At 43.3% G+C, this 19,730-nt stretch overlaps 1 protein-coding gene across 6 annotated transcripts in view; it reads right to left on the bottom strand.

Moving 5' to 3' along the window:
* Window positions 1-19,730, bottom strand: part of Pld1 (phospholipase D1) — a 194,904-nt gene that overhangs the window by 15,804 nt on the left and 159,370 nt on the right. For all 6 annotated transcript variants that reach the window (XM_017319490.2, XM_017319489.2, NM_001164056.1 and 3 more), the window contains 3 exons: window positions 17,811-17,899; window positions 7,711-7,824; window positions 5,267-5,316 (listed from right to left, as the gene is read on the bottom strand). In XM_017319490.2, coding sequence (XP_017174979.1) covers window positions 5,267-5,316; window positions 7,711-7,824; window positions 17,811-17,899 — 253 coding nt within the window. The remainder of the gene's footprint in view (window positions 1-5,266; window positions 5,317-7,710; window positions 7,825-17,810; window positions 17,900-19,730) is intronic.

Raw genomic sequence — 19,730 nt, 5'->3', positions numbered from 1 at the left:
AGAGGAGGAAAAGAGCAGAAAGAAAGAAAGAAAGAAAGAAAGAAAGAAAGAAAGAAAGAAAGAAAGAAAGAAAGAAGAGGGGAGGGAGGGGGAGGGGAGGGAAGAAGAGAAGAGAAGAGAAGAGAAGAGGAGAGGAGAGGAGAGGAGAGGAGAGGAGAGGAGAGGAGAGGAGAGGAGAGGAGAAGAGAGGAGAAGAGAGGAGAAGAGAGGAGAAGAGAGGAGAAGAGAGGAGAAGAGAGGAGAAGAGAGGAGAAGAGAGGAGAAGAGAGGAGAAGAGAGGAGAAGAGAGGAGAAGAGAGGAGAAGAGAGGAGAAGAGAGGAGAAGAGAGGAGAAGAGAGGAGAAGAGAGGAGAAGAGAGGAGAAGAGAGGAGAAGAGAGGAGAAGAGAGGAGAAGAGAGGAGAAGAGAGGAGAAGAGAGGAGAAGAGAGGAGAAGAGAGGAGAAGAGAGGAGAAGAGAGGAGAAGAGAGGAGAAGAGAGGAGAAGAGAGGAGAAGAGAGGAGAAGAGAGGAGAAGAGAGGAGAAGAGAGGAGAAGAGAGGAGAAGAGAGGAGAAGAGAGGAGAAGAGAGGAGAAGAGAGGAGAAGAGAGGAGAAGAGAGGAGAAGAGAGGAGAAGAGAGGAGAAGAGAGGAGAAGAGAGGAGAAGAGAGGAGAAGAGAGGAGAAGAGAGGAGAAGAGAGGAGAAGAGAGGAGAAGAGAGGAGAAGAGAGGAGAAGAGAGGAGAAGAGAGGAGAAGAGAGGAGAAGAGAGGAGAAGAGAGGAGAAGAGAGGAGAAGAGAGGAGAAGAGAGGAGAAGAGAGGAGAAGAGAGGAGAAGAGAGGAGAAGAGAGGAGAAGAGAGGAGAAGAGAGGAGAAGAGAGGAGAAGAGAGGAGAAGAGAGGAGAAGAGAGGAGAAGAGAGGAGAAGAGAGGAGAAGAGAGGAGAAGAGAGGAGAAGAGAGGAGAAGAGAGGAGAAGAGAGGAGAAGAGAGGAGAAGAGAGGAGAAGAGAGGAGAAGAGAGGAGAAGAGAGGAGAAGAGAGGAGAAGAGAGGAGAAGAGAGGAGAAGAGGAGAGGAGAAGAGAGGAGAAGAGAGGAGAAGAGAAGAGAAGAGAAGAGAAGAGAAGAGAAGAGAAGAGGAGGAAAGGAAATCAAAGAAAGGAAGGAAGGAAGGGAGGGAGGAAGGGAGGGAGGGAGGGAGGGAGGCAGGCGGAGGGAAGAAAAAACAGACAGGGAGAAAAGACCTGTCTAGGAAGGGGCACCATGTGTAATCTTGGTGTTCTCTGTCAGATACAGTTGGTGTGCACTGATGATGGCAATGTACCCCACCTTTCACCCGCCCCCGCCCCAGCTCCGAGTGAAAGAAATCAAGGAACTCTGAGAACTGGTGTTCTACTCTGAAGAAAGCTGACTTCACAGGAAACAAACACAAAGCTGGTGGTATTAATGTGCACTACCAAGTTACAGTGAGGAATGTGAGTGATTTCAGAGGAAAACAAGGCGCTGCGCCACAGATACTCGAACGCCTTCGTGAAGAGAGGGCAAGACCAGTCCTGGGGTGATGTCATGGGACATGAGGCTCTCCAGACACACAGCCCAGGACTAACTGTGATTGACAGCACTGTCTGGGCTCCACACAAGTGCTGGAGGTTTACAAGGTAATCTTGAGGGAAAAAAACAAAAACAAAAACAAAACAAAACAAAAAACAAAGACCACTAAGCGTTAGTTAGCACAGGCTTATTGCTTAGACTTGGAGCTCTGGGTATCTGTGTATTTCTAATTTCGACTGAATACCCCTGGCCACTAATTTACACTGACTTGACCCTAAAACCCAAAATGTTATACTTCACCAAAATGATACAAATGATAATGGGATGCTTTAACCTGAACACTAAGTCTCTGGAGATTACAGGTCAGAGACTGGCTAGGGCTGGAATGCTTTTCAGGAATTTTAATGTCGTCACCGCTGCAGCTTGATTTAAAATAACTGAGGCAGCACCAGGAGCTGCAACTCTGCACCCAGTTGGAGATGAGGAAGCCGGGCCTGTAGAACCCACCACACGCTAACAAAAACAAACCTGGCAACATCCTCACTTGAATAAAGCTAAAGGTTTTCTTTAGCTTCAGACCCTTCATCTGGCCTTTGCCACATTTGTTTTTGTTGGGGTACAGGAGGGTCAGGGATGAAAGCAAGCTGCTTCTTAACCTTCTCAACCTGGCAACTCAATCTTTTGCTTCAGAAGAGGGCACTCTGTAATTAATCTTCTCTCTCCACGTTTAGAACAGGAATATTTCCTCCACAAAGAGGCCTTATTTCGACTTGTTCTCAGGGTGCTTAGAAACGTTCCCTCAAGCAGGCTTACCGCTGAAATTGTTTCTTATGTTAAAATCCAATTTCTTTCCCCTGAATGGCAAAGGCGAGATGAAGGGTCTGGAGCTAAAGAGAAACGGCTTTATTCAAGTGCAGGATGAGAAAGAAAAGCAGCAGCTGGCTTTGATTCCTGACTCTCCTGTACCCTCACCGGCTCCTTACAAGCATTAGGCAGCATGGGTGCCTTCCTACGCTGTTATTTCAGTATGTCTTTTATATAGACTGATTCATCAACCCATAGAGACCAAGGTGACACTCTGGACATCTGCTCTCTCCTGGGTACAGTTAGGCAATGTGCATAACTGTGTCTGAACACACCGTAAGTAAAAATTTCCTAAACTTTCCAACACTGATTGACATGTGTGTGCATATATGATAGCGGAAATTCAAGTCTATTTATTTATTTACTCACTTACTTATTTTGAGGGACAGAGTCTCACTATGCCTGTCCTAGAATTCACTATGTAGACTGGGCTGGTCTTGAACTCACAGAGTCCTGCCTCTGCCTCTTCATTGCTGAGATTAAAGGCACATACCATCACACTCAGTGGGTCCTATAGTTTTTAAAACTAACAAATCCTCTAAAACCTTATAAAAATTATATTTCCTAAAGTTCCTTAGCATGAAATTTCCCACTTTTAGTTGTACAATTCAGGCCTGGGACTAAGGTTCAGTGGCAGAGTACCCACTTTGTGTGTACAAGGCTTTCTATCCAATCTCAGAAGTACAAATAAATAAAGACTATGATTCAGTAGATGGATTTTTTTGATGGTTTTGTTTATTTTGTTATTTTGGTTATTTGTTTGAGAAAAGGTCTCACCATGTAGACCAGGCTACCTTCCAATTCTACAAGACCCATCTCCCTCTACCTCCCAAGTGCTGACTCAAAGTCAAGTACTGCCACATACCACAGATTTTTTTGTTTGTTCGTTTGAGGCAGATTTTTGAGATTTATTTTTCATATATCCCAAGTTGTCCTTGCACACGCTGTATATCTAAGGATAACCTTGGATGACCTTGAGTGGGGATGACCTGTCTATCTAAGGATGACCTTGGATGACCTTAAGTGGGGATGACCTGTCTATCTAAGGATGACCTTGGGTGACCTTGAGTGGGGTGGCCTATCTAAGGATGACCTTGGATGACCTTGAGTGGGGATGACCTGTCTATCTAAGGATGACCTTGGGTGACCTTGAGTGCGGATGACCTATCTAAGGATGACCTTGGATGACCTTGAGTGGGGATGACCTGTCTGTCTAAGGATGACCTTCCTCTCCCTCTTCTGAATGCTTAGATTACAGATGTGCACCACTGTACTTGGTCTGTGTTCTGAATGTTTGGATTTTTAAGAAGTATATTCACAGTGCTATGTAGCCATCACCATGACCTAATTTTAAGACATTTCTTTTCTCTCCCCATGCCCACCTACTTGGCATCCAATTCTACCTACTCTCCTCAGACCTTAGCAATCACCATAAAACTTTCTTTCTGTTGCTATGGATTCACCGAGTAAAGATATTTCATAAAAATGCAACCGTATAACATGTGGCCTCTTGTGCCTGGCTTCCTTCAGTTAGGCCAGTACCTACATGATTCATCCATATTGTAGCACATACTGTTTCATTGCTTTTTATAGTTTATCAGTACTAACCCATCACTATGATTGACAGAGAATGGCAGAGCAGGATATCTGATGTGCTTTTCTGGCCTTCATGTAATTGATCAGTTATTGGACATTGTATGGTTTCTGGCTATTTTGGCTATGACCACTCACTCATATGCAAATTTTGAATAGATGCAGTATATATATATGAAATAAGAGAAAATTTCTGGCTTATTTATTTTCAAATAACACTGTACCAATTTGAATTCCCAACAGCAATGCATGAGGGTCCCACTGTTCATACGTCCTTGACAATACCTGATGTCATTTTAGCCATCCTAGAGGGGGTCAAGGCATCTCAAGGTGAGTTTCACTTGGTTTTTCCCAGTGGCAAGTGATATTAAACATCTTTCATGTATTTACTAGTTATGTCTGTATCTCTTTGAAATTAAATGTCTATTTAGGTATTTTATTTATTTTAAAAATGAGCTAATTCTCTCTTTTACTATGAGTTATAGGATTTTTTTTACATGGTCTGAATACTGGTCCCATATATATATGAGGAGCAAACATTTTTCTCTCGTTCTTTCCTTCTTTTTTTCTCATACCCACTTAGAGTGTATGTGTAGAAAGAGTTGTAGCAGTGTTTCCTTCCTCATCTAGAGTTGTCTCAAAGATCACAAAGATGGTTATGTCATGGGCTGTTTTCACTAAGTATAAGAAAGTGCTATGAGAATCCCTGGACTTCTGTATAAGCAGATGCAATAGATAGATAACCGCCGGCCTGCCTCATAGACCTGTTTTGCTCATCCTTAAGACAGAGATGACCTGTACGGGGCTGTGCTGGGACAAGTGGAGAATGCATACAGACAGTCCTTGTGAGACTGCTCAGCAATTGTTGATATTATAAAAGTAAATCAATCAATAAAAGTTGCAGAGTATTTCTAGTGTTTCTTACTCACGTACCTCATGCATGGGTGTTTTCCTTTGAACACTGGTTTGGGCAATTTAATGAGAAAAGATGGTTTCCCTCTGTTGAGCATTTCGTGAGGTGGCTTACATGTAAAGACACGATGTGACATTCACATTGCCAGGATAGTTTTTTGTTTATCCATTTGAGATGTGTGCATGACGGGTTTTCTAGATTGGTTAAGTAGGAAGGTCTACTCCTACTAGTGTGAGCACCATTCCATAATCAGGCTCCAGACTGAACAAAAAGGACAAAGGGTATGTCAGCATCCTCTCCACCTCTAATCCTGCTAACTCCTGATGTTCCCTAGAAACAATTGCAGAAGAAAAAAAAAGCATGACTTACGCTCTGGCTTTAACTGTTCAAGGATGGAGCTCTCCCCTCTGCACATGGTTCTGAAAACACGGAAAGAGACAGTTACAGACGTCCCCACATGTGTAAAAGCACAGTTGTGGAGGTTCCCCACACATGTAAAGGCACAGATACAGAGGTCCCCATACCTGTAAAGGCACAGTTATGGAGATGCCCACACATGTAAAGGCACAGTTATGGAGATGCCCACACATGTAAAGGCACAGTTATGGAGATGCCCAATAACCAAGTCTGACACCAGTACCTGTGGACATGACCCTAACCCAAGCAGAAACAGGACATGTACTTTCATGAGAAAGTGCTATGCCCATTTTCAAAAGTTAAAACTGTAACAGGAATTTTTTTGTAATGTTACTGAAAAAAAAAAACCAAGGTAGTTATTTTGAGGTGAGCTGATGGAAGAGTTATAAAACTGATCCAGGTTTTAGGGAGAGAGATGGGCTCTGCATGAACTTTCCCTTAGAAAACCTTGTGACGGGAACGATAAGTTTGGGAGTGTTCCCAGATAAGAGCACTTATACAGTCATCCTGCTTTCGGGGGTGAAAAGGGCAAACTTTTGGCAAAGCACCAGGGACAGAGCAAACTATTTTACTGGGCTATTTCCATCGAGTCAGCAAAAACCTGGACATGAGAAAAATCAAGGTTTAAATAACTGGCTCTGCTGAGGATTTTTGGTCTCTCAAGCTGTTAAATATTGATGACTCTAACGGACAAGCAAGGGACACCAGCCATCCTGAGGTTCTATCATGTCACAGGGGACATTTTCTTCAGTGGCATGCCACCAGGATGCTCACGCCGCCACAAATCACCTCTCACGAATGCAACCGCAAACAACACTAAAGGAATTCACAGGTTCACAAAAGAAAGAGGAAGGAGAAAGCAAAGCAGAAGAGAGGCTAGTTGGAAAGAGGTCGAGGTGGCCTGAGTGAGAGAGGACAAAAGTGGGGGGTAGATATGATCAAATTATTAGATGCTTGTAAGAAAATGTTATAGCAAACACAGTATTATTTACAATTAGTATGTGCTCATAAAAATTTTAAAATTAAAATTGAAAATATTTGATCTGGAGTGATAATAAAATTATATAAAAAGGAAAGAAAACAAAAATTCTTTGTTCCATCTGCCTGTTGTATAAAAGTAATTAACAATACAGCATGCCTGGGAAGGCTGATAGCCTTCAAATAGAGATGTTTTTCATAATGAAAGGTTATAGTTTGGGTTGCTGAACAGCAGCCAAATGTGTATATCATTCAGCTGGTTCAAAAATATCAAGAAACAATCATAGGAAATAATCACAGCAGACAATATTCCAAAAGTAATATTTGAATTGCCAAGAAAGCAGACAGAGTGCAGTTAAACATCACCAACTATGACAGGGCTATGTCCCACATCAGACAACAGCAGAGATGAACCCATCTTCAGCCAGAATGTGTAGAGCAAAGGCTGTCATTGTAGCCAGGTGGATTCACCCCTGGGAAACAGCATTAGTACTAATCATTCAGGTAAAATCCTGGCAGGTGAACAGGCACAAGGTAGCAGTCAGTGGGAGAACAAAACCAACAACTAGGCAGGAAGACCGGGGTTGTCCCCAGCACTGCAAACCAGGCACGGTGACAAACAGCACTTGGAAGGTAAATGCAAGAAGATCACAAGTTCAGAGTCAGCCTCAGCTACACAGGGAGTTTCAGGACATCCTGGGCCATCAAACACTACCACAATCCCACCCAAAGGCACCTCAAACTGTCAGAGGCAACTGGGGTCCTTTGAAGCCAAGCAAGGTGCATGTCGCCCTCCACCCAAGTGTGCCCAAGGCCCTGAACCCATCTCTGTTTGGTCCACTATAAAGTCTCATTCTTCCCCCTCATAACTCCTAAAAGGATGATTAGAAAAGTGTAAAACACAAAGAACATATTCAGGTTGTCCTCTCTGCTCTAACTGAAAGCGCTCAAACTGTACCTGGATTGTGTTCGCACTTACTTCTCCTGTTTTATTTTTCTCTACTTCCTGGAAACAATAAAGGGATTAGTGCATAGATATTTTTCACTAATATGATATATTAAAACGAATACAAAAGAGGCACTAGCTGGGCCTTCTGGAGGCAGAGGCAGGAGTGTCTCTGAAATTCAAGGTCAACCTGGTCTACATAGCAAGTTCCAGGCAGCACATAGTGAGATGGAGAGGGGGAAGGAAAGGAGAAGAGGGGAGGGGAGGGAAGGAAAAGAGACAGAGACACAGACAGAGACAGAAAGAGACATACACAGAATGACTAGTTTTTTGGTGCTGTTATACTTGACAGAGCCACCATGGATAACTGCGACATCTGAATTTCATTACCCTGTAAAGACTAAGGTTTAAAAGCGCATTACTGAGCAAATAAGTAGAAACACTGTAGCTCCCTCCTTGGTGTTCAGGGTACCTGTAGTTGAAGTGCATTATTGCCTGTAGAGCGTTCCCCCCGCCTGTGGAAATGTCTCCCTCGAATCCCGGCAGCAGCGGTATCACAATGTACACCCGATATCTCTGGCCTTCCCTGCAAAAGAAAAATAAAGAAATAAAACCAAGTAGCAGCTACATCACCATCCAAGCAGACCATGGGGCTTTGGGGACAAACGAAATGCCTCCATACAGCCTTCCTCACTCAGCTTGGATGACTCTTGGATCCCAGCTATCACTATGGGATCTGAGCGCTATGCTGTATGGTACACTTAATTGGGCAGTAAAGAGGGAAACGTGTCTGCTTCCGCTTCTCCATTCATCATCCTTTGCAGGACAGAAGGCAGTTTAAAATAAATCTTGCTGATCTCATGAAAGAGGGTGTAGGAAGTGACTTATACCAAAGTTTAGAAAAGGGTGTTACCATAATGAGACTATGTAATTTTAAATAGGATTTTATTTAAATATGTGTATCCATATGTGCAGACATAGATACATAGACATATATATATATACATAATTACTATTAAGTTATGCAGTCCACAGCTTGGCAAATTGTGGGCATTTGATTCATAACTGTGGGGGTACCGGTACCTATGTCTTAGAAGCAAATATACACATAAGATTCAGTATGTTTTTCAAAACAGAGTCATCGGTATTTAGGAATGCTAAGGTTCCAGCCAGAGAATGTTACTGGGAATTCTTCAAGAATTCTGAGTGACTAGTTGTTATTTTTTATTTTATTTTTAAAACATTTATGCACAGGTGTGTGTATGTGTGTGTGTGTGTGTGTGTGTGTGAGAGAGAGAGAGAGAGAGAGAGAGAGAGAGTATGAAAACAACTTGTGAGACTCACTTGTCTCTTTCTACCATGTGAATCCTGGAGATTGAATTCAGAGTATTGCTCTGGGCAGCAAGCATCTTTACCGTTTGGGCTATCTCAATGGCCCGTACTTTATTTTAAAAAAGGACTATTATTGTATATATGGAGCATAGGCACACACGCTACAGCCCATGTGAGGAGTTCAGAGAACAACTTTATGGAGCTGGTTCTCGCCTCCCACTGTTCTTTCACATGGACTCTTGAGACCGAACTTAAGTCAGCAGACATGTGTGACAACCACCTTTTACCCACTGAGCAAGTCCCAGCCAGTGTTCATTTTCAAATCCCCAGCTTATAGAACACAGTATCTTCAGGCCACCTTTTATAGGAAACCGAAGCTTCTTAATGACAGCTAGAACAATAGAAGAAAATGCAGCTCTTTCTTTTGATGTGTATTCAGAAGCCCAGAATGCTATGCTCTGATAGACACATCAAGCCTTTTGACACCAAGGCAGGACATTGTCATCGACTAAGGCTATGCTGGAGAATGGTAAAATGGAGTTAGTGAAAACCCTCTCATAGTGCTTTGTGTGAGTTTAACATTTTGCATCAGGCTGACTTTATAGCTATCCTTGACCACAGGCTAGATAGCCCACTAGGCAACATGTACAGCGAGAGTCCCAAACTCTTAAAGCTTCTGGCTTTGCTTAGGAATACACGGGAAAGAGAGAAAGCTTGAGAGAGATGCTGGATACCTCACAGTGCACAAATACAGTTTGCTTGAGCACATTCTCTCTGCTGGCTAATTCTCAAGGGTCATCCTGCTTAAACCATTTATTATACCTAATGGTCATAGTTCGTCTTCTTGTGAACAGAGGAAGAGACCCTTCTTGTGAGAATTTTCTCTGTTCTAATGGTCAAACCTGACAGGTGGGTCTGAATGTCCATATATTCATGACAACACAGGGCAGAAGTGACTATCAAAGGGACCATAGTATGAAAAGTCAATGGCTGAGAAATGAGGCATTTGAGGGAGACTGCTGCAATGCCAAGGATTACTCACTAGATGGCAAACGTAGTTTGAGTTGGGAAGAATACAGAGAAAATGTGAACAGCCCTGGTTACTGCCTTGGTTAGGCGACAAGGCACAGTCTTTAAATGGTAAACAGGACACAGGAGAAGAACAGGAAGCCCTGAGCTACTTTCCCACAGTCCACATTTAAAAGACTGCATGAACCCAAGTGGACACTTAACTAAAGTATATTCCTGTGAGACGTCCCATAGTCATTCCAGTGATGTCCACAGTACCCCACCCACGTGCTAATAAAGCAAGTCAGCTGAGCTCCTAGCCAGGATGGAAGCACTTCTAGGTCACCTTGTTCATTGGAGCTGCCTGGCTCTGCAGTCAGAACCGGGTCTCATCTGCCTCTTCTTTCCCAGACCGTGGCCAGGAAGTGACCCATAAGCTCTGTGTCTTGCTCATTCATGACAAGCTCATGACCTGGGCTGAGGGCTGACCTGCTCCAACACACTGGGTGGAGGTTCACATAGCTTTCTATTTGGGGCAGCCTTCAGTAGAGAACCCATGCTTTCAGTGTGCTCTGTTGGCTGGGAGGATGGGGTTGGAGTCAGATTAAAAGAACATTTCAGCAAAAAGTAGGTCAAACTATACTTGATATTTTTCTTAATTATATTTCATTTGAATTTTCATTATGGTAAATATATAAAATGTAAAATTGGGCATTCTGTCCACTGTGAGAGTCTTCATCATTAACTGTGGTCCTAATTTTACATGATGCCTTCCATATTCAAAGCTTTTCATCATCATCACAGATAGAATTCGCTTCATTCCTACCCCCCAGCTTTCATCCCCCACCTCCCACTCCCTAGAGTCCCTGGCTATCTCTAGTTTACTCTACCTGGATTTTGCATATATGAGGAATCACATGAGGCTTGTCCTTTTTGGTCTAACTTGTTTTCCTTAACACACTACCCTCAAGGTTCACCCATACCGTGGCATGCTTCACAGCTCCTTCAGCTTTGTGGCTGAATATTCTTCTGTATTGTGTGTACACGTTCATCTGCTAGTGGACTGTTGGGTTGCTTTGCCTCGTGGATGTTGGGAATAAAGCTGTTATCAGTGTTGCATTATTAGCCCTCTGAGTTCGAGGCCAGCTTGGTCTACAGGGGGAGTGTCAGGATAACTAGGGCTACACAGATAAACCCTGTCTCAGAAAATAAACAAACACAGGTTTTTTTTTAATTAAAAAAAAAAAAAAAAAAGAGTGAGCGAGTGAAAATTGTTTTTTCATCCTAAGCAGAATTCTAGAGGAACTAGAACAAGCCCCTTCCCACTTCCTTTCTATTTATTTTATATGATTTCTAAAATATATTTATTTGTGTGTGTATAAGATTTTGTGCATATGTGTGAACGCACATGTATGTGCCTACATATGTGTATGGAAGCCAGAGCCTAACTCACGTGTCCCCTTCAGCACCTGTCCACATGGTCATTAAGACAGAGTCTCGCTGACTTGGAACTTCCCAGTTGGAGGAGGCCAGCCAGTGATCCCAGCGATTCAGCTGTTCGAGGCCCCAGCACGGGGATCATAAGTTTATACTGCCATGGCCAGCCTTTACCTATAGATTGTGGGGATTAAACTCAGTCTTCATGCTGGTCTAGCTCCAGCTTGACTGACTTCTCTCCACCCTATGGGTGTAGGCTTTTGGAAAAGAATACTTTAAGGCCTTTGGTTGTCCTAAAGCTGCTTGCACCTTTCAAAGAAGAGTAGCAGCTCCCTCCAGGTAGGTGAAGGCCTCTCCATCCCCCCCTGCCCTTCTTTAGGAAATCCTCTTCTTCTTAATGCCGCTTCCCTCATGCCCGAGCTCTCTGCTGCATGGAGGGCAGTCAGGAGAAATGGCTTCAGCTCAAGGTTGGGTCTCAGGACCTGAAGGAACCACAAAGAAGCTTCTGCAGCAATGAGCAGTCATTACAGCAATGAGCAGTCAGGGTAGGAGGCTCATCTCTGTGAATGGGAAGGCACTGAGGAAACAAGACAGGGCAGCAATGATGAATTCTGTCAGAAAGAGAGAGGTCGCATGTGGGACTCCTTGGCACGTTTTAGACTGTGGTGGGATGGGTTCTGCTGGACTCAGATCTGAAGTCTCTCAGGACATACCCCTTTTCATTTTGAGTTTAGAGAATCTTCAAAGATGCAATGCATCTCTCTGCCCTGTCCTGTTCTTATGTATAGATGAGGGCCTTGGCTGAAATCTACTGGTATGCTAGAAATGTCCACTCAACTCAACCCTGATATTTACCTACTATACAAAAGGCCACGTGGGCTATGACAGACTGTGTTATACCCAAACACATAGAAGTCTGTTCATTGCTTGTCTTTTGGAAATGGCAGGCTTTGACATGTAAGAGGGTTGGGTTAGCCCAGCACATCTGACTTCAACCTTACCCCAGGCTTGATAACCTCTGCCCAGACATAACCCCAAATGAGACCCTGTAAACCATTTATTAAGGCAACTGTTCTCTGCCAACCCCAGATAGGACACAAACTCAGGCTCAGAATGTTTGCTGGCCCCAGCCTTATGCTTTTTTTTTTATATCCAGAGGCTGAGAGGACCATTTATAAGATTGTTTTGGAATAAAATAAAAGCAATAAAATGATCTCAAAGCAAGCCTCCCCTGCCAGGATTTGTAGTCATCTGTGTCCTGATGTAACCTCTTCTCCAATCCTTGTCTGAAGCTGGGAAGATGAAGCCCACAGGAAAAAGCAGAGCCTGAGCTTGTCATACCAAACATGTGCTCCCTTCTTTGTCTGATAACTGCAGCTCGAACCCTTCAGCACACCACTACACCAAGCTGGGCATGCCTTCCCACAGCACAAAATTATAGGATATGAAAATTACAAGATAGAGATCTCCTCCAACCAAAAGAAATTTTATCCACCAAGTAATTACTTTAAGAAACATGATATTTGTGTGTGTGTGTGTGTGTGTGTGTGTTTCAAATGAAGTACCTCTCTTAGCTTTTTTGAAAGCTTATCAAAAGTGTGTACTTCCTTAGACACAAGGGAAGCTTCGAACTCGGTGATGAAGAGCAGAGGCTAAAGTCCCAGTGACTTAGTTACATTTCTTGTTGCTGGACCTAAGAAAAGGCTCTTTAAGGGAGTGACTTATTTTTGCTGACAGTAATGAGGGCCCACAGTCCATCATGAGTTGGGCGGGCATGGTGGCAAGAATCTAAGGCTGTTAGCCACATTGTCTCCTTTGTCAGAAAACAGAACGGGCAAGACACAAGGACAGGCTATAAAACTCCATGGTCTGTGTTGGAAATTAGCTCACATGACAGAGTGCTTACCTAGTGTGCACAAAGCCCTGGGTTCGATTCTCATCACTGCGTAATTCAGCCCTGGAATCACATGACTGTAAACCACCCCCCCCCCCCAGGCTTGAGGGATGGCGAGAAGAGGATCAGAAATTCAAGGTCATCCTTGGCTATAAGTGATATCAAGGTTAACCGTGACTACAAGAAACTGTCTCAAACAAATAGCACCATCACATTAGCTCCTCCAAGCAATGGCCCACTTCTTCCGGTAAGGTTCTGCTGCCTAAAGGACCTACAACCCCAAACAACACCAATGGTAGGGGGTCCACGTGTTCAGACCTATGAGCCAATGGGAGATATTTCACATTACTCAGAGACAGGGTTTGAGACCTAGTTCCCCTATTAATAGTCTTGTGTGGCTCACTTAGTCTCAGCTGCATCCTCTCTAGGGTGAGAGGCTTTATGTCCAGCCCCACAAGGTTGAAGATTGAATGACGTCATTCACAAAAATAAAAAAGACTCAAAAATGACTCTCTAGCATTTTAATTCAATTAAAATGAAATGTAAAGCTTTCATATCACCCCAGAGTGACAGGACAGACAGCAGCATAGCCCAGGACAAAGCAAACCTGAACTGACAGGGCAGCTTCATGATGCTTTGAGGTGTGTCATCTCGATGAGAAATCCAGGCAAGATGGTGCAGCGGATAAAGGTGATTGATAACCCAAGTGGACCCTGAGAGCCACGTGGTAAAAAAAGAACCAACCCCCACAAGTTGTCTTCTGATCACTACTCATGTTCTGTGGCATGTGTGTGACTTCACACACATACACACACATGCAATAAAACTGTTTTTAAAAGGGAATATAAAAGTCCAGCAGAAAGAGGAATTTACTACAGTCCTAGCTGGTCACCCAGAGGCAGAGGAAGTCAGTTAGGAGCCAGTGCCTGGGAGCTAAAGGAAAGATTTTTTTTTTTAATTAAAAAGAAATAAATTTTTTTGTTTGTTTGTTTTTGTTTTGTTTTTTTTTTTTTTTTCGAGACAGGGTTTCTCTGTGTAGCCCTGGCTATCCTGGAACTCACTTTGTAGACCAGGCTGGCCTCGAACTCAGAAATCTGCCTGCCTCTGCCTCCCAATTGCTGGGATTAAAGGCGTGCACCACCACGCCCGGCTAACTTTGTTTTCTTTAAGCAAGTTTTATTCTACAATGTGTACCTAACAATTTAAAATACAGATCATTAAACTTTTTTTCTAGGAGTCTCTGTTTCTAGCATAAATAAGAATTTGATTTAGCAGTTATGACTCTATGACTTAGTGTGTAGTCTGTTTACAGATGATGGACGGCCCAGGAATGCTATAATAATGTCACATTAACTAGCGCTTTATCACCTAACTGCTATCATAGGCATCATTCTTGTCTTTGTTTCTGAAGAAACAACACTAGGAAAACAAACTGACAGACTGAAGAGGCCTGTGTCTGTGGATAACAGGGCAGGAGAGTGCCTGAGGTCCCCAGGGACAGAGAACACAGTTGGCTTCTGTCCATAGCAGGCATTGACCGTAACCCCCGCTCCCCAGAGTTGTAAGAACCATCATGAAAGGTTAAACAGCTTTTAAAGCTGCATGTTTTAAAGGTGGCTTAGTAGACTAGTTTTCAATGAAGTTCAGTATTAGCAGACACATGCAGTCAACTGCCCATTTTCACTGTATATCAAGTTTCTGGTGATAGTCATGAGAGATGCACACTCCTGTCACCTGGCTTTCTTCCAAAGCAGGATGTCAAAATAGGCGGAGACCTGAGATGGTCCCCAGATACCATTAATTTATGACCCACAGTGCTTTAAAATATTTCTTTCTCGACCAGAAGGGGATTATCCTATCCCTTGGGTGACTCAGCAAAGGTATAAAAGAGATAGCTTGAGTCAGAGGGTCATGATTTATTCTGCCCACCCTAGACACATTTGAATTGTCAAGGGCATGTTTCAAGTGGGTTGGGAGCTGGTTTCGGTTCTGAGACTGGTTCATGGATTAGAGCAAGCATGTCTTTGCAGCAACTCCCCAAGGCTTCTCTTCCATCACAGTGGACTGAGTATAGGCTTGAGACTCAAGGTCATGGATGACATCACCTAGCAGGATCCCATTTCTGTGAAGAAGGACGACTACAGTAAAGGAGGTGAGTGGCTCTGGGGGACTGAGGTGAGGCTTCATTCCAATGCTGGAATAAAACTGAGGCCGCCTAGCAGAGGGGCAACATGGGGACTCGGAACCACCAGAGGTGGGAAGGACCTGGCTGAGGGCCTATGATCTTTGGTCAGACCTGACAGTCTACTGACACGTCCCAGCTGCTTTGTGCTCTAGGCTAGCCCTTGTCCAGCCACTAAACCAGACTTGTTGCTAAGGATGGGTCTTTGGCAAAGGAAATCTACAGAGAAAGACAAAGGCTCAGCCCTCATGCCTCTGCCCCCTGCAGGAGCCTGAAAGACTCAAGTTCTGTCATGACCAGGCCCAAGAAAACCAGCCCACAGACTTCAAGTTATCTGGTGAACAGAAGGTATAATCAGAGATGGCATTGCCCTTCCATGCTCTTATGAATCTCTTACCTTGAGACTCAGCTCACAAGACTACTGGGAAATGTGTAATCAGAACACACTGGAGTTCCTTCCTGCTCAAAAGTACTAGAATTTTAGGAACAGTCCAACGTTTTAGATGCAAATTGAAATGGTAGAGAAAAATGTTCTAGGGCTGAGATGACAGCTCAGTCAGCAAGGTACTTGTGCTGTAGGCATGATGGCCTGGCCTGAGTTCATCCCCAGATGGGACATGGTTCAAAAAGTATAGAATTTTCAGCCTGGTGCTGGGAGGTGAGCACAGAAGCATCTGACTGGGCACACAGTGTGTTTATAATGTGAATTCGAGGCTTAGAGGGGGAAGACATAGATATATATATATATATATATATATGTATATATATATATATATATATATATATAGAGAGAGAGAGAGAGAGAGAGAGAGAGAGATAGAAGAAATCCTTTGGGTTTTTTTTTTCTGTTTTTTTTTTGGGGGGGGCTGGTTTAAGACACATCTCTTTGCATAGCCCTGACTATCCTAGAACTCACTATGTAGACCAGGCTGGCCATGAACTCTGCTTACATGGTGGATTAAGAGCGTTTACCACAATGCCTGGCTTATAATCATTTTATTTAAACATCAGTCTTGAATTTTTTTAAGTTCAATCTTTCTCTTGGACATACCTTCTTTAATTGAGGACATCCTTTGCCTCCTACTCTGTCTGACGTACTAACAACATTCTAAAGCATTTCTTTCTCCCCAAGATTCTGTGCATTGTATTTACATGCTATCAGGAAATGGTTAGTTCATCAAAATTCCAGAGACGAGGGCTCAAAACCATTTGTTGCCTGTTAATGACAAGTAGCCTGGACAAGTGTGAGGGTTAATAGGGACTGAAATTTGATAAGGTCTAGAATCTCCTAAGAGTCTGATTGCTGGGGTCTCAGGGGGGAGAGTCACTAGATTGGCTCAATTAACATGAAGATACTGCTCTAAATGAAGGCAGCACCATCCCATGGCTCTGGGGCCCTGGGCTGAATTAGAACAAGGGAAGCAAAGGAGCTGAACATTAGCATTCAGGCAGGCCTCCTGACTACACATGTAACTCAGCCAACCAGCCAGCTCCCACCCTGCTGTGCTCTCCCCACTGTGATGGACTGTACCATCAAACTCTGAGATACAGCAACCTCTCCTCCTTCGGGGCTTCTGTAAGGGATTCTGTCACAGCAACAAGAACAGGAAGTAATAGCATGTGATCTATTGATTATCTGCAGCTGTAAGACCCTTTCACAAGGAGTTATGAAGAAGAGATAGGATATTGATAGCTACCATTAAGATGTCATTCAGTATAAAGTCCCCACATATGATATGGAAAAAGGAAAAATGGTTTCATCTCCAAATGTGTGTAAACATGATATTTTTCACTGCATGGATTCAAAGTCTTTAATGGTGAGGTGTGACTCTGTTTTTCGACATTTACATAGAGCTCAACTTAGCCACAAAAACAAAAAACCAAAAAACCATAACAAAAATTACTCCCAGAGGCCAAAACAATTCAGCTAGGGAAGGAAAGTCTCTTCACACCACACTGGATGCATTCACAGTGGTATGGCCACAGACAAGTGAGTCCTCATCAATCTATGGTGCTGAGGAAAATCTATAGTTACAACCCCACCAAGAAGGTGGACTGCTAACTCACACAAATGCAGAAATAGCTCAAAGTGAGTCAGAGGCACAAATATTTAGAGATAAAACTAAAAGACAAAACCAAAACCAAACCAAAACAAAACCTCAAAACATTAGAACAGCAAGATAGCTTGGTAGGCATGTGTGTGCCTCTACACACACATAGAAACACAAACACACGAAATAATATTGTTATTATTAAAATAAACATAACAAGACAAGTCAAGTGACAGTTACTCTGTGAGTGCATACACTAAGCTGTTGAACTGTTGGTTTTTTGGGTGGGTTGCATACTCTATGGTTATGACCAGAATAAAACTGTTGTAATTCCATGAGCCAAAGAAATATGGCACACGGAAACAAGCATTTAAATATAACTATGGCAAATTTTTCTGTCTGCTTTGCTTTGTTTGTGCAAGCATAGTTCACTATCTGCCACTAAATAAATCAGACACGAACCTCGTGTGTGGGGAAAGGGCAGGCCAGGGAGCTGACTACCCTGGCAACTCCACATTCTCACCAAGATAGACTGGAAATTTCTCAGACTGTCACAAGACAACCAGGACTAGTCCACTTTCCACACAAGCTTTCAGGAACCACATCTACAGGCAAGCCAGAGCAGCTACAGTAGTTTAGCTCAAACTCTGTTCAAAGGCCAACCTTACCTGTGGGCTTTCAGGATTCTCTGGGCGATAGCATCTCCCACCTTGTTGAACACAACTTTATCATCAGCACAGCTTATGAAAAATTGGTTCTGTGAAAAAAAATAGGACACTTGTGTAAGGTCTTGGTTTCTCTGCTAGATGCCCTACAGCATATGGGGACGGGGGGGGGGGGGGGTGGGCGGGGACGGGGACGGGGGGGGGGGGGGACGACAAACACTATATTGAGTATTTAAAAATGGCTCACATGGGGGATGTCCAGGCCACTGAACCTTTCAAAGAAACAAAATGGCTCAGAATATGGGAAGTGCCATCGGGCCCCAGGTCTCATGTGCATTATTACGTCATCCAGTGCTTCTCACATCGTTCTCAAGTGGAGGGCTATGTGACTTTCCTAACGCAGATGTTGAAACTACATTCTTAGAAGGCTGAGGACATTTCCCAATTAGGTTTCCTTCTGACTTACACTGTGAACACGCTTATGATTAGAAGGTCTGCACTGGCAAGTGTCCTGTTTTGGGATGTTATTTTTCCTTTTCTTTTTCTTAAAAAAGATTTATTTATTATTATATGTAAGTACACTATAGCTATCTTCAGACACCCCAGAGGAGGGCATCAGATATCATTATGAATGGCTGTGAGCCACCATGTGATTTCTGGGATTTGAACTTGGGACCTGCGGAAGAGCAGTCAACGCTCTTAACCACTGAGCCATCTCTCCAGCTCCTGTTATTTTTCAATATGGGGCCTGGCCAGGGTCCTGTTCATTCTGTCCAGGTTCTCTGCAATGTTTCCTAGCACCTACTTTCACCTTGTCTCCTGTCTCTGAACTATTATTTTAAGCAGTTTCAAATCTCTTCCAAAGACTTTTTTCCCTGTGGGGTGTATGTCTATGTGTGGTCTATGCATAAGCATACATGGTATGGGTACATGCATTCAGGCTGGTGAGGGTGCCCATGCATGCTTGGAGAGGTTCCAGGCTGAGCTCAGGAGTCTCCCTTCATCTCTCTCCATCTTATTAACTAAGGCAAGGGCTCTCAGCTGAGTCCAGAACTGCCCACGTGACGAGTCTAGCTAGCCAGTGTCTATAGGGATTTCCTGTTTCCACTTTCCAAGTGATAGCAGGCTTCTGTGTTCATCTAGCATATTGTGGCTGCTGGATCTGAACTCTCGTCCTTCAAGCTTATATGGGAGGACTTTTCCCAGGGAGTCATGGCCCCCGCTCTCAAATCTCTTTTGAATATATATAAGTAAACCAATTTGATAGAAAGAAAAAAATGTTTTCATTTTAAGTACTTCTGTAATTCATAGATCTATAAGACATTCTTCAACACTATTGTTAGAAAATGGCCACACTATTATCCTAATGATACAAAAGGTCTTATTGCTGCATAAAGGAATGTTGAAAACAATAAATATTATGCATACTGCCAATTGGAATAGAATCCAGATTGTTGCAATACAACTGTAATTTCTAACAAAATGCTTCTTCAAGAAATAATATTTTCTAATCATCTCAAGTAATAACTTGAAGTTAATTTGCATCCTTTGACAGCCATACCCTGTGTATGAGTGCACACGCTTTTATGTAGCAGGGCACAGAGAGGCACAATGCCTCCAGAAGACAAAATGCAAGAAGGCAGGTGCAGAGCCTCATTTGAGAATATGATGCAAACAAATGCTACAAAGAAGGATAGCATTAATTGGTAGGTTAGCATGCAGTGGCAGGGTAGCATGCATTGGCAGGGTAGCATGCATCAGCATCTGTAAGAACAGACTGACCAAATGCCATAAGCCCTTCCTTCCTTCCTTCCTTCCTTCCTTCCTTCCTTCCTTCCTTCCTTCCTTCCTTCCTTCCTTCCTTCCTGATTAAGGTAAATGATGACTGTTTACTCTGATGAATATCATCCAGAAAACTGTCCA

The sequence above is a fragment of the Mus musculus genome, chromosome 3, assembly GCF_000001635.26.
Source record: "Mus musculus strain C57BL/6J chromosome 3, GRCm38.p6 C57BL/6J".
In the NCBI taxonomy this organism is placed as follows: Eukaryota; Metazoa; Chordata; class Mammalia; order Rodentia; family Muridae; genus Mus; species Mus musculus.
Note: the sequence above shows the minus strand (reverse complement) of the source record. Positions and strands in the feature narration are given on the sequence as shown.